The sequence below is a fragment of the Ovis canadensis genome, chromosome 2, assembly GCF_042477335.2.
Source record: "Ovis canadensis isolate MfBH-ARS-UI-01 breed Bighorn chromosome 2, ARS-UI_OviCan_v2, whole genome shotgun sequence".
Taxonomy (NCBI): Eukaryota; Metazoa; Chordata; class Mammalia; order Artiodactyla; family Bovidae; genus Ovis; species Ovis canadensis.
In genome coordinates, this window is record NC_091246.1 from 238454924 (window position 1) to 238469671 (window position 14748).

Below are 14748 nucleotides of genomic sequence, written 5' to 3' on the forward strand. Positions count from 1 at the left end.
ACTTCTCTGTACTCCCTCAGGGAATAGTCTAGGAGACATGGCAACTGGTAGATTAATAGGTCAGGTTCAAGCCCAAAATCTCTTCTGATTTAGTAGAATTAGCTCTGATTTGTTTTATATATTATGCTTCCTCCAAAAATTTTTTCAATAAAATCAAAGATTGGATATTACAATTTTTGTTTTGTTCATGGTAGTGCTCTAGTGCAGATGGTCAAATTCAAACTCTCATTTTGCCAGTGGGGCAAAAAAAACCTTTTAGAGGTAAAATGATTTGTATAAGATCACAAGCCTAGTTAATCTTGGTGCTACCTGAATTCAGACAATACTAAAGCAGAAAGACAAAAATAAGCAAGCAGTATCTACCTCTTGTCTTATGCTGTTGTTTGCGAATATGATATGTATTAAAATTTTGCTTTTCATTTGTACATTAAAAGCCAGTGTACAATATAGATTAATATTTAATTTAGCATACAAGTTCTGATGTCCTTCAGGCTTAGTTTTTTAAAAAATGCCGTGTGTGTGTGTGTGTGTGTGTGTGTAGTCTCTGTCTCTGTGTGTGTGTCTGTGTGTGTGTGTAAGTGTAAAGAAGTTTTCGATTACCCTGAGTCCAGCATTTCCTTTTGGAGACCCTTCATAGATCATTGGCTAATTCCAGTGACTTCATATTGGATTTTATGAACTATACGCTCAAACTAATCACCAAATTCTTTTCTACTGCAGCACTTAGAAATTTTAGTTTGCTCTGCTAGATTTATGTTCGTGATTTCTCTCCTTTTCTGCAGGTGGACATAATGTCACGATCTCCTTGCAGTCCAGAACTGGACACACCCATATGCCTTCTGTGGTTGGCGTCCTTGTCTTTACCCAGTTCTGGTTCTGGTTTCCTCTTTCACACTTCCTGTCATTGGCTTATACCCCTACCTGTGTCATTGGCCTGAACAAAGACTTAAAGGTATGTCTGCAAGAGCTCAGTTTTATAGTATATCTTTAATATATCCTGTTCACCACCCACTCATGAAAATTTTAAAGATTAGTTGGCATCTTATTAATAAAATATTTTCCCCTCAGACTGAATCACCTTACTGAAAGGAGTGTGTTGGTGGAAGTTTTGAAAATTAAGTCTCTTTACTAACAGTGTAACCTTGGGTAAATGAGTTACAAAATGGTGAGACAGGGCAAAGGCTTTATAATCATTGATGAATTTTATTTAATATTGAAGGTCTGTGAGAGCCGTTGTAGGATTTCATGCAGATAAATGACATGGTGAGATTTGCAGTTTAGAAACATCATTCTGGTATCAGTGGAAATTTGTTTCAATGCTGTTGTAACAGTCTGGGCAAGGGAGACCTAAACTAAATCTTACTAAGAAAGGAAGGTTAGAGACAGGGATATGCTCCACTGTTATGTGATGCTAGACTGTTTGCTAAAGGAAAGGATTGTTACTAAAGGGAAAACAAGATAGGTGGATGTCCCTTTGGTAGTGACAAAACAGGACCAGGGAGGTGAGGAGCCGGGGCAGTCATAGAATGAAACTAGTCACATAAGGCAAAGACCTAAGGTGATGCATTCCCTGTCATCACACTATTTTGAGGGGGGACTGGGGGTGGGGGTCGTGGTTTCACTTGTGTCTTTCTCAGTCCTTTGGCCCAGTGATTCACTTTCTTGGTCTTCCATCCTCTTAGAGGCTTTCTGACCTTTAGATAACTCTTAACATTTGGTTATCACTGTTGTTAAAACATTCTTTAAGTTTTCAGGGTGGAAAAATTTTAGGTAAAGAAAATGATGGGTAAAGATTGAGTGTTTCACTGGATTGATTTTTTTTCTTCTTCTTCAGTATAGCTGTATAGCCAATTAATTGTCTTGTAAGTGTTTCAGTATTAACTACTCGTGTATATATATATTGAGCAGTTTGCTCTCTTAGAGCAAGAATCTTTTGGTTTCCCAATCTCTAACGTTGTGGTTAAACATACAGTGTAATCTTAGGGACTTCTTCCTTTGGCACACAGTTTTGTGATCTCTGTTCATTCCTTACAATGAAAGTGGGATGGAAAAGGCAACGTTGCTTGTCCTAGTAAATGGGGTACTTATTACCATTCCCTATCAATGCAAATTGGGTAAATAGAGAAAAATTCAGACTAGAGAACTTTAAATCTGGTCACCAAGTAATACAAAGCCAACTTTTCCATTAGGCTCATGCTAGACTCTGTAGTGTAAGGAAGGGACATGAAGTTAGGTGTGCAGATTAGATAATCAGATGACACTACAAAAAAGGTAACAGTTGATCTGATGCTCACACCATGACTGGGACTTAACCCTCTGAAGCAGGGTGCATGGTAAAATGAAAAATGGGCACAGAGCTTCAAGAAAGTATAGGGAACCACAGTAGTTCTGTAAAGCCCCTCACAACTAACTCAGTGAAAGAAGACAGATGCCTTTAAGGGAAGTGTGGTAACATAATTGAACAGCTGTGTGATTTAATGTGAATTGAAACTTCTGGCATCCCTTTGCATCTGTGTGCTTATTTTGGGTATAGAAACCTTAAACCTTGATTTTGATTATTTTAATAAAGGGGAGGAATTCTCTTATTTCTTCAGATGCCAAAAGTTCAATATAAATCAAACTGTAAACCATCAACATTTGCGTATCCTGCCCCTCTGGAAGTACCAAAAGAAAAAGAAAAGGAAAAGGTAGGTCTTTTGTTACTTTGAACACCATTTATACCTATATAAGAGCCGCTTAGTGTTTTACTTGGGTTTGTTTTAAATACTGTTATGTTTTAAAGTGGGTATTTTTAAAGTAATACTTCTTACGGTCAAATCCAGCGTTACATAAGAGTATGGAGTGAAAGCCCTTTTCTCTTCTGGTCATCCAGGTCCCGTGTTTCAGGGGTCATAATTTGTGAATCCTCTAAATGTTTTTTCTGCACATGTCAGTACTTTTTATACCGCAAATCATGTTTTCTACATACTGTTCTGCATCTTACTGTTTTCATTTTAGCAGTTCTTTTAATGTGTATTGATCTCGTTTTTTCCAAAGCTGCAGAGCAATCCCTTTGTGTGTATATTGTTTACCAGTTCCTTGTGTGATAGACATTTAAGGTTATTTCTGATTTGTCACTGTTACAGAAGAGACTGGGATAGAGTTTTTATACATGTGTATTTGTGCACTTGTACAAGTATATCCATAAGTTAGGATCTTACATGTAGAATTGCTTAATCAAAAGTAATGCAAATTGTTAATTTTTATAAGTATTAACTGAATTTCCTTTCAAAATGGATATAACCAATTTATAGTCCTCCCAATGAGTATAAAGATATTCAGTTAAACTATGGTAAAATTGAGAGCTGTGCTTGTCCCTGTAGTTTTCTCAGTAAAATTATCCTTTATGACACTTCAGGTTTAGGAAAATGACTTTTTCTCTTAAGAGAATATTCCATATTAGCCAGTTGATTGTTTGCTGTAAATGTTATGGTTAAGTAGGGATAATTATGTAATTGACGAAATTTCCAGGTGATAGGTGATAAAGTGTCCTTTGATAATAGCATCTTGTTCATCAGATGTGTATCTAATTCATCAGCTGTGCCCCCCAACACCTTTGAGTCTAAAACAAGGGCAGCTTTACACAATTACTGCCTAGCCTTTCAAGGTCCCTGTTTCACCTCTGGTTTCAGTGAGACCCATCAAGGATGATAATTCCAGGTTAACCACTTAGCCACTGTGGGTTACCATTGTAGGGCATCTAGCCCAGTGAGAGAGCTTTACAACCAAGTTTGGAGAAAATTTTTGTTTTCCAGTGCTTTCCCTATAAAGTAAAAAAGGATGCGGTACCCAAATCTCTGTCTCAGAAACTTACCATAGCAAATTAATATCTAAGGTATACTACAGATTAAAAAAAAAAAAATTTAGAGCTATATTGGACACAAGCCTCTGGCAACTAAAGATTTACCTGATGACTGTAACAGTGAGTTATCCTTATATTCCCAGATTATTTTGTTCTTTTTGATTCTTTACTACCAGGAAACAATAGCATTGTAGAACGGAATTCTTACTGGGCTTGTGCGTTTGTGTGTAAGTGAAAGTGTTAGTTGCTCAATTGTTGTGACCTTGTGGACTGTAGCCTGCCAGGCTTTTCTATCCATGGCATTCTCCAGGCAAGAATACTGGAGTGGGTTGTCAGTCTCTTCTCCAGAGGATCTTCCTGACCCAGGGATTGAACCTGGGTCTCCTGCATTGCAGGCAGATTCTTGACCCTCTGAAGTACCAGGGAAGCCCGTGTAAGTATTACAACAGTTTACTCTGTTCACTCCTCTAGGTTTCTACTGCTGTGTTATCTATAACTGCCAAGGCTAAAAAGAAGGAAAAAGAAAAGGAAAAAAAGGAAGAGGAGAAAATGGAAGTGGTGGGTATAACTTTCTGGTGATATGGGTTGATGTAGCTGTCTCTGTTATGGTCCAGATTCTTCCTTAGTTGAACGTTGTTATACCTTGCTCTTGACTTCCTTTAAATAATTATCCTGTTCAAGCATGGAAACCCGTAAAATTTTAATTGAAAGAGACTTTAGAAATTAAACTCATTCATGGGAATAATAGTAGGGTACAAATCAAGAATGAGTTCTTGGAAGGAATGACAACTAAAATGGGTTTTGAAGGGCAGAGTATGATTTTCATCAGACAGTGCGGTGCTGGTAGGAGAAAGAAAAGCCCTTTCAGGCAAAGGCAACATCATTTATTTAAATATCTCTGCTAATGGAAAAACCTTCTTACCCTTTTCAATTAAGTTAAATATCACTCTCATCCCCAAGCAGTTATCATCTCTCTCTTCTGAGTCTGGCATCATTTTGGTTCTATTTCCATTATATCTAATCCTAACTACCTTTTGCACCTGATAGTTGCTCAGTAAATTTATTAAACAGTGCTGTAGAACAGAAGTGAACCTTTATGGGACTATATTTTTTTCCTCCCTGTAGGATGAGGCAGAGAAAAAGGAAGAAAAAGAGAAGAAAAAAGAACCTGAGCCAAACTTCCAGTTATTGGATAACCCAGCCCGAGTTATGCCTGCCCAGCTTAAGGTCCTAAGCATGCTGGAGACCTGTAGATACCAGCCTTTCAAACCCGTAAGTTACCAATGGCCCTTAGTTATATACCAGTAGGATATTAATCTATAAGGCAATGGAATCTTTATAGAGAAGGATAAATTGCCCAAATGTTGGAAACAGCTCTCTAGTACTAATAAATCTCTTAGCAAAAGCAAACATACCCTTCCATTCATACAGATTTGAATTCTTGACTTTTGTGTAACCATTCATCTACCAAAGGTTTACATCATAGAGTTACCAATACAGCATAGTGATTAGGACCATGGACTCTGGAGCTGGACATCTTGAGTTTAAATCCTGATTCTACCACTTCCAGCCTGTGTGAAATCCTCTCTCCATCAGTTTTCACTGCTATAAAATAAGAATTACCATCCCTAACTCACGAGAATGTGATTGAACAACGTAATATACAAGCGTATACAAGCTTGTATATAAGCATATACAGTTAATACACAAGCACAAGAATGTTCTGTTTTACAATTAGATAAGGATCTTCATGCCATTTGATTTATTCTAGGGCAGAAAGTTTCATGTTAGAAACAAATGCTGATCAGAAATTTGAGCATGATAATGTCTTTCTTTTTTGGGTTCTTATATCTTGCAAACTGGAGAACCATTAGTAGACACACTTAGTAAATTCAAATCCTGGACCAAGCTGAAATGTCATAGATAAGATTTCTAGATCCTTCTGGAAAAGTAAACCCATCATTATCAGCTTGAAGGTGTTCCCTGCTGGTGGTGACAACTCTTACAATTGTGAGTCAGGGTCTTACCTGACTAGATTATCAGGAAACAAGGGCAGAGGATAGAAGATAGCTGTATTTAATGGAAGAGCTGGAACTGGGTGAAACTGAGTTTATATTGCAACTCTGCCATGCCTTAGCTGTGTGACTGAGACACCTCATTTAATTGCTTCCTGTTTGTTTCCTCATCTAATAATTGGAATGGTGATACTACCTACCACTCAGGAATATTGTTAAGATTAAATAGGTTGTTATGTGTGAAATACCTAAAACAATATCTATAGGTGGTAAATCCTCAGTAGCTATTACTTGGTTATGGTGACAAGTCATCAGACATCTGTGGGTAGCAGGCAGTAAGGCCAGGAAGGATAGAACAGTTTGAAGGTCTTCTCCCACCTCCTATTAATCTTGCATTCAGTTCAGTTCACTTCAGTCGCTCAGTCGTGTCTGACTCTTTGCAACCCCATGAATTGCAGCACGCCAGGCCTCCCTGTCTATCACCAACTCCAGGAGTTCACTCAAACTCACGGCCCTCGAGTTGGTGATGCCATCCAGCCATCTCATCCTCTGTCGTCCCCTTCTCCTCCTGCCCCCAGTCCCTCCCAGCATCAGAGTCTTTTCCAATGAGTCAACTCTTCACATGAGGTGGCCAAAGTACTGGAGTTTCAGCTTCAGCATCATTCCTTCCAAAGAACACCCAGGACTGATCTCCTTTAGAATGGACTGGTTGGATCTCCTTGCAGTCCAAGGGACTCTCAAGAGTCTTCTCCAACACCACAGTTCAAAAGCATGAATTCTTTGGTGCTTAGCCTTCTTCACAGTCCAACTCTCACATCCATACATGACTGCTGGAAAAACCATAGCCTTGACTAGACGGACCTTAGTTGGCAAAGTAATGTCTCTGCTTTTGAATTTGTTATCTAGGTTGGTCATAAGTTTCCTTCCAAGGAGTAAGCGTCTTTTAATTTCATGGCTGCAGTCACCATCTGCAGTGATTTTGGAGCCCCCCAAAATAAAGTCTGACACTGTTTCCACTGTTTCCCCATCTATTTCCCATGAAGTGATGGGACCGGATGCCATAATCTTCGTTTTCTGAATGTTGAGCTTTAAGCCAACTTTTTCACTCTCCTCTTTCACTTTCATCAAGAGGCCTTTTAGTTCCTCTTCACTTTCTGCCATAAGGGTGGTGTCATCTGCGTATCTGAGGTTATTGATACTTCACCCGGCAATCTTGATTCCAGTTTGTGCTTCCTCCAGCCCAGAGTTTTTCATGATGTACTCTGCATATAAGTTAAATAAGCAGGGTGACAATATACAGCCTTGGCGTACTCCTTTTCCTATTTGGAACCAGTCTGTTGTTTCATGTCCAGTTCTAACTGTTGCTTCCTGATTGGGACCCAGTACTACTTGGCCTGTAATGTTGAATGAATTAATTGGTAGTACCACCAGTGGAGAAGGGAATGGCAACCCACTCCAGTATTCTTGCCTAGAGAATCCCATGCACAGAGGAGAGCCTAGTGGGCTACAGTCCGTGGGGTTGCAAAGAGTCGGACACAACTGAACGACTTTCACTCACTCACCAGTGGACACGTTATATTAGTCACTGTCTAATCTGCAACCCACCTCGCCTAAGTGACGTGTTTCTAGAAAATATATTCTAACAGCATACTTTCAAAACTGCTCTTGCCAAAACAGCTGTATTAGTGCACAACCAGTGAACACTTTAAGCACACACAAGACACCCAGTGATTTTGACAGTTACAAAGAACTAAAGACAGCAAAGTATATGCTCAGTGTCATGACACCATATGAGGAGGCTGGTTTGCCTCAGCTGGAACTTAAATGATTGTTAAAGCTTTGCTCAAATCGGAGGAAGCTGTAACAGTTGTTCACTTATGAGCCAAAATATATTTCCTATGTCTGTGCCTGGCTGGCTGTTGAAGGTAGGACCCCAGTCGTACACATAGCCCCTCAGCAAAGACTGAGAGACTTATTCCAAGTATTTAAGGAACTCCCTCACTAGTTATTAGCTGTCCGGTCAGATAACTGAGAGATTTCAGTGGTCACATACAACAAAAATACTTTCTAGAAAAGTCACAAAACATAACTTTTTTTTTAATGGGCAAAGGATTTGAATAGGCGTTTCTCCAAAGAAGATTTACAAATGGCCAAAAGCACATGAAGACTCTCAACATCATTCATCGTAAGGGAAATGTAAATCAAAACCACAGAGAGATGCTTCATCATACCTACTAGTATACCTGTAATCAAAAAGACAAACAGTAAATTTTAGATTACAGTTAGCAAGGATGTAGGAAATTGGAGCCTCAGGCGGCACTGGTGTAGGAGTGCACAGTGTTGGTGCAGCCCCGATGGAGACCGATTTGACAGTTCCTTGAAAAATTAAACACAGGCGCATCATGTGACCCAGCAGTTCCACTCCCTGGTATATGCCCAAGAGAAAGAAAACCATGTCCACGCAAACACTTGTACACTGATGTTTCTATCAGCTTTACACATAATAGCCAAAAGGTATAAACAACTCAGATGTCCAACAAGTGGTGGGTGAATAAATAAAAATGATATGCACAATGGAATTTTATTCAGCCAAAAGAAATGACATAGTGATATATACTGCACCATGTTTGAACCTAAAAACATTATCCTAAATGAGAAAAGCCAGACACAAAAGACCACATGTTGTATGATTCTGTTTATTTGAGATGTCCAAAACAGACGAATCCATAGAAACAGAAGTTGTTTTAATGGTTACAAGGGCTGGAAGTAGGGAAAAATGAAGAATTACTGCTAATAGATACAGAATTTCTTTTAGATTAAACATTCATCAGAAAATTCTCTTCAATTAGATAGTGGAAGTGGTTGCATGACTTTGTGAATATACTTTTAAAAAAAAACCCACTGAATTGTGTACTTAAAAGCGTTAATTTATATTATGTGAATTATATCTCAATTTTGGAAAAAAGACTGCCTCTGTGTGTTTGTGGTGAAGAAAAGAGTACCCCCTGACTCATCTCCTCTAGTACCATGCTGGCAGGGGCATCAGCTCCTTCCTCAGACTTTGCATTTAATCTTGAAAATGGGTTGTAGTCCTCCTATTTCCTGTCCATCTTAAAAGACGCCTTACAGAGAGTGTGGAGCTTTTGGCAGCAGGAGGTATCCCATTGCCTCCGTCTTCAGTTGTCACTAGCCTTCTCAGAACATGGGCTGCCGTGTATCTTATTTTCTTACTAGAGAATGTGTGAGCTCTCTAACATATAAGGCATTAATAAACCTAGACCATGTAGGCATGGAAAGCTCTTCCTATATGTTGGTTATGCTGCAGGCTTTGGGCTGGAGCATTCCAGTTAAGCATGAAATAGTACTGTTACAACCCTAGAGCCAGTATTTCCAAAATGCAGGACGTCCTTTGCTGAATCTCCATTGGTCCTTTAGAGGTTCATACACACTTTTAGACCATGGAGTATTAAGATAGTGGCCAAGTAACTCTGTTCTTGGGTGAATATTGGTAGTCAAGTCAGGGACCATTCATAAAATGGCTTTTTTTCCAAGAAAACTTTTTAAGGAAAGGGGTTATAGATTAATATGTATGGATATGTGTGTATTGAGACAGGGGAAGCAGTTTAGAAATTCATGCAGGCACACCAGTTTTATAGCATGGCAGAGCAGGGTTCTGATGGGTAAAAAATTAGATTAGGTTGAACTGCAGAGATGCTTATACATATGTGAATCATTTGACTAATGTGCTTGGGCTTCTTTTCCTTCCCAGTAATGTGCTTTGGTAGAAATGTGTTTTTTCCAGATGTGCCCTCCACTGTTGACTGATTTAATTACAGAGAGCAGCTTTCCATTTCCTTTGACACAGGCAAGCAAATAGAATAAGATTGGTACACCAGAGATGGGCGAACAGTTTGGTGCTTGAATTTACCCTTTGCTAATATGTTTGGGAGAGGGCTTAATAGAATTGCTTCTACATTCTACTTCCCTTTTATTTCCCATCTAGTTTTTCACTGTCTTGCATCACAATGATTTGTATATTAAAATGAAAAACACTCAGATATTTGTGATATTGTTCTGTCATTCTGAAATTTCTGGAGAAAAATACTCTTTTCATTTATAAATTGTCTTTTGTGTCCAAAATGATGCTTTTCACACAAATGATAAAAGGATCTATTAGACTGTGTGTCTTAAACTTTAGCATGCATAAAAATCACCTGAGGATCTTGTTAAAACACAGATTCAGAATTCTAAAGTAGGGCTAAGTTTTCTGCATTTCTGACAAGCTCTGACATGATAATGATGCTACTGGCCCAGGACCGCATGTTGAGTGGCACGGCATTAGACTGCCTCGTTGGATAGTAAACGTTTTCCTGCAGTCCAGCTGAGGCCAGTGTAGTACTAGATAACGCTTCTTAAATCGGGATGCATCGTCCAGACAGAGCAACACCACGTGTTCCACCCTCCAGAGCCACTGGGTTAGATTTGCAGATACTCCTGTAGCCGACAGTTATCTTTATCCTTTGTTATGTACACTGGCAGTGCTGTCCACGGTCAGTACTCAGACTAACCTGAAGGAATAGATGAGGAAGATATTATTAGCCCCATCTTACAGTTGAACAGTTAAGTTACTGGTGTAGCATCACACAGGGACAAATGCCAAGTTTCCTGACTGTCATCTAGGAGAGTGTAGTTCCAGTTTTCTACTTCCAAATCATTCTCATTCTCTTGGGGTACCATTTAACAAGTAAGCACTCAAGATTGTGGAGCATTCTGGAAATACGAGTGGAGCTTGAGCATCTTCATTCCTTGCTCTGTTTAATAGCTGTCCATTGGAGGCATCATCATTCTGAAGGATACCAGTGAAGACGTTGAAGAGCTGGTGGAACCCGTGGCAGCTCATGGCCCAAAAATTGAGGAGGAAGAACAGGAGCCAGAACCCCCAGAACCATTTGAGTATATTGATGACTAAGGACCAGAGGTGCGTGTGGAGCAAAATTGTGTACTGCGAGAAGTCTCTCTCTCGTTCTTCACAAATGATTTTACAAGGATCTGGTCTCAACTTTCCCCTTCTGTTCTTAATCCCTATTTATGTAATGACATTAAAACTTCTTTATTTAACTTCTTCCTGAATATGTAACCACCAATTCCTTTTTCTTTTTTTCTTGATTCTCTCCCCTAGTCTAGTGTTCTGCCAGTTCTATTCAAAGTGGCTGGTCTGCAAACTGTTTTCATAGGTCCCTGAGGAAGGGGCTTGCTCCAGCATGTAACTCAGTTCTTCACTCATCAAAAAACCTTGCTATCCCCTAACCCCCCCAAAAATCAGCTGAACTGACTGGCCGCTCAGTAATGGAGTTGATTTCCATTCTGATGTAAGCTCCTTCTTGTGGATCAGTTATAGTTTGTGGACTGGCACTGTTCTGTGGATCCCACTTTGAGTAGCACAGGTCTGAATTTCTCATGATTCTTCTCTCTTTCCTTTGGTAATACTTCTGGCTGTAAAAGCCTTACTATTCATTTATTCAGTGAAGTTACTGAACATCTAATATGTATAAGACAATAGTGCTTATAGGTACTTATGGTCAGTTAGACTGTAAACAAAGCTTTGTCCAGTTGAAAAAGATAATTATTATGCCAGTTTCCTAACCATGTTGAAGGGGATTTTTAGGTGCAAAGACTGTAATTTCACAAAATTATCATTCTACTCCTCTATTTCTTTTTCAAGTGGGTGTTACATGTTTGAAGATGCAATTCCCTGGTGGCTCAGATGATAAAAAATCCACGCATAGTGCAGAAAACCTGGGTTCAGTCCCTGGGTTGGGAAGATACCCTGGAGGAGGGCATGGCAACCCACTCCAGTGTTCTTGCCTGGAGAATCCCCGTGGGCAGAGGAGCCTAGAGGGCTACAGTTCATGGGGTCACAAAGAGTCTGACACGACTGAGCAGCTAAGCACACACAAACTGTATAATCAAAGTTCTCTAATCCCACCGTAGGACAAATAGGTTGTAAAACAAACATGAATTGTACTCTTCAAAGAAGATTAGAATAGTATCATTATGACAAAGGAAAAATACATTTTAAATGTCATATTGCAGATCTAGCTCCATAAGTAACAATTAATTAAAGCTTTCTCAGATAAATAATTAAGGCAGAAACCCTGCTCTTAGTAGAAACATATAGTCAGACCCCTAAGAGACAATTTGCAGATTTATAACCTCCCTTCCTGCTTTTGAAAATTACCTTTTAGCTCTTAATGGTTTCCTAAGCTTTACCCAACCAGCACACGGCAGTATTAATACCCTGAGCTCTCAGTTTGTGTGCAGAACTGAGCTTACATTAGCCCCTGGCAGCCTTTCACAATCCCCTACTGAAAACCTCCCAATTAAGTCTTTCAGAGCTGTGAGCTACCAGATGGTGTAGACGTTTTCAGTTGGAAATTGGATTCTTGTTAGTTTTTAAAAGGGGAAAACATTCAGTCTAATAAGAATTTGAAAGCTGTATTGTGTCTTAGCAAACTGGCATATTAGGACTGTATCAGCAGGGTTAGGGGCTCGTTTTCTTTTGTTTTGTTTTGTTATGTCTTGGCTGCACCAGGCCACATGCCGGATCCTAGTTCCCAGACCAGGGATCCCAAATTTGTGCACCCTGTGGTGGAAGTGTGACATCTTAACCATTGGACTGCCAGGAAAGTCCCTAGGGGCTAGCTTTAAACTTCAACATCTAATGTCTTTGGGGTTTTTTGTTTTTGTTTTTAAATGTTTTTTTAAATTAAGAGTAACCCTAGCTTCTCCCTCTCCCCGCTACCCCAGGATCTTATTGCTCACCTGAAGAAGATTGTCCAGGCTCGTATTGGAAATGCCTGTGAGGAAATTTATGCTGAGACCTGCTATTCACTGCATGTATCATTGCCTCTGTGCTGACCTTGTCTGCAAGTCTTTGGTTGAAGAGATGGTATATGACTAGTGTTCTCTTTCACACAACTTGGTTTTCAAATAAATATATTAAGATCTTCAGATGGACAAGGACTTCTTGTTTGTTTTTCAGCCTGGATTGTAAATAAATGGATCAAATATTATTCTCCCCACCATGAAACCCCTGAACCCAAAGAGCTGAATCTGATTCCTGGGGTGAATAGGCATGACTTTAATATCAGTGAAGCAGTTAAACTATTTTATAAATTATTTGAAAAATAATGGGAAAAAAATAAAAACAACCACCTTTGTTTATTCAGTTCAGTTCATTTCAGTCACTCAGTCGTGTCCAACTCTTCACGACCCCATGGACCACAGCACACCAGACTTCCCTGTCCATCACCAACTCCTAGAGTTTATTCAAACTCATGTCCATTGACTTGGTGATGCCATCCAACCATCTCATCCTCTGTCGTCCCCTTCTCCTGCCTTCAATCTTTCCCAGCATTAGGGTCTTTTCCAATGAGTCAGCTCTTCGCATGACGTGGCCAAAGTATTGGAGTTTCAGCTTCAACATCAGTCCTTCTAGTGAACACCCAGGACTGATCTCCTTTAGGATGGACTGCTTGGATCTCCTTGCAGTCCAAGGGACTCTCAAGAGTCTTCTCCAACACCACAGTTCAAAAGCATCAATTCTTTGGTGCTCAGCTTTCTTTATAGTTGAATTCTCACATCCATACATGACTACTGGAAAAACCATAGCCTTGACAAGATGGACCTTTGTTGGCAAAGTAATGTCTCTTTTTAATATGCTGTCTAGGATGGTCTTAGCTTTTCTTCCAGAGGTAAGTACCTCCTGGCTGCAGTCACCATCTGCAGTGATTTTGGAGCCCAAGAAAATAAAGTTAGCCACTGTTTCCACTGTTTCCCCATCCATTTGCCATGAAGTGATGGGACCAGATGCCATGATCTTAGTTTTCTGAATGTTGAGCTTTAAGCCAACTTTTTTAGTGTCTTTCACTTTCATCAGGAGGCTCTTTAGTTTTTCACTTGCTGCCATAAGGGTGGTGTCATCTGCATATCTGAGGTTATTGATACTTCTCCCGACAATCTTGATTCCCACTTGGGCTTCATCCAGCCCAGGGTTTCTCATGATGTACTATGCATATAAGTTAAATAAGCGGAGTGACAGTATACAGCCTTGATGTACTCCTTTTCTTATTTGGAACCAGTCTGTTCCAAGTCCAGTTCTAACTGTTGCTTCCTGACCTGCATACAGATTTCTCAAGAGGCAGGTCAGGTGGTCTGGTATTCCCATCTCTCGAAGAATTTTTCACAGTTTACTGTGATCCACACAGTCAAAGGCTTTGGCATAGTCAATAAAGCAGAAATAGATGTTTTTCTGGAACTCTCTTGCTTTTTCAATGATCCAGCAGATTTTGGCAACTTGATCTCTGGTTCCTCTGCCTTTTCTAAAACCAGCTTGAACATCTGGAAGTTCACGGTTCATGTATTGCTGAAGCCTGGCTTGGAGAATTTTGAGCATTACTTTACTAGCGTGTGAGATGAGTGCAATTGTGCGGTAGTTTGAGCATTCTTTGGCATTTCCTTTCTTTGGGATTGGAATGAAAACTGACGTTTTCCAGTCCTGTGGCCACTGCTGAGTTTTCCACATTTGTTGGCATATTGAGTGTAGCACTTTCACAGCATCATCTTTTAGGATTTGAAATAGCTCAACTGGAATTCCATCACCTCCACTAGCTTTGTTCGTAGTGATGCTTCCTAAGGCCCACTTGACTTCACATTCCAGGATGTCTGTCTCTAGGTGAGTGATCACACCATCATGATTATCTTGGTCGTGAAGCTCTTTTTTGTACAGTTCTTCTGTGTAATCTTGCCACCTCTTCTTAATATCTTCTGCTTCTGTTAGACCCAGAGCATTTCTGTTCTTTATCGAGCTCATCTCTGCATGAAATGTTCCCT

The 14748-nt window shown here is 39.7% G+C and overlaps 1 protein-coding gene across 2 annotated transcripts in view; it reads left to right on the top strand.

Annotated features, from left to right (window-relative positions):
• The window catches only part of PSMD1 (proteasome 26S subunit, non-ATPase 1), an 83288-nt gene extending 70415 nt beyond the window's left edge, over nt 1-12873 (top strand). For both annotated transcript variants that reach the window (XM_069578519.1, XM_069578518.1), the window contains exons 20-25: nt 783-952; nt 2595-2687; nt 4313-4399; nt 4967-5113; nt 10679-10834; nt 12664-12873. In XM_069578519.1, the coding sequence (XP_069434620.1) occupies nt 783-952; nt 2595-2687; nt 4313-4399; nt 4967-5113; nt 10679-10825 (644 nt within the window). In that variant the 3' untranslated portion in view covers nt 10826-10834; nt 12664-12873. The remainder of the gene's footprint in view (nt 1-782; nt 953-2594; nt 2688-4312; nt 4400-4966; nt 5114-10678; nt 10835-12663) is intronic.
• Nucleotides 12874-14748: the final 1875 nt, after the last annotated feature.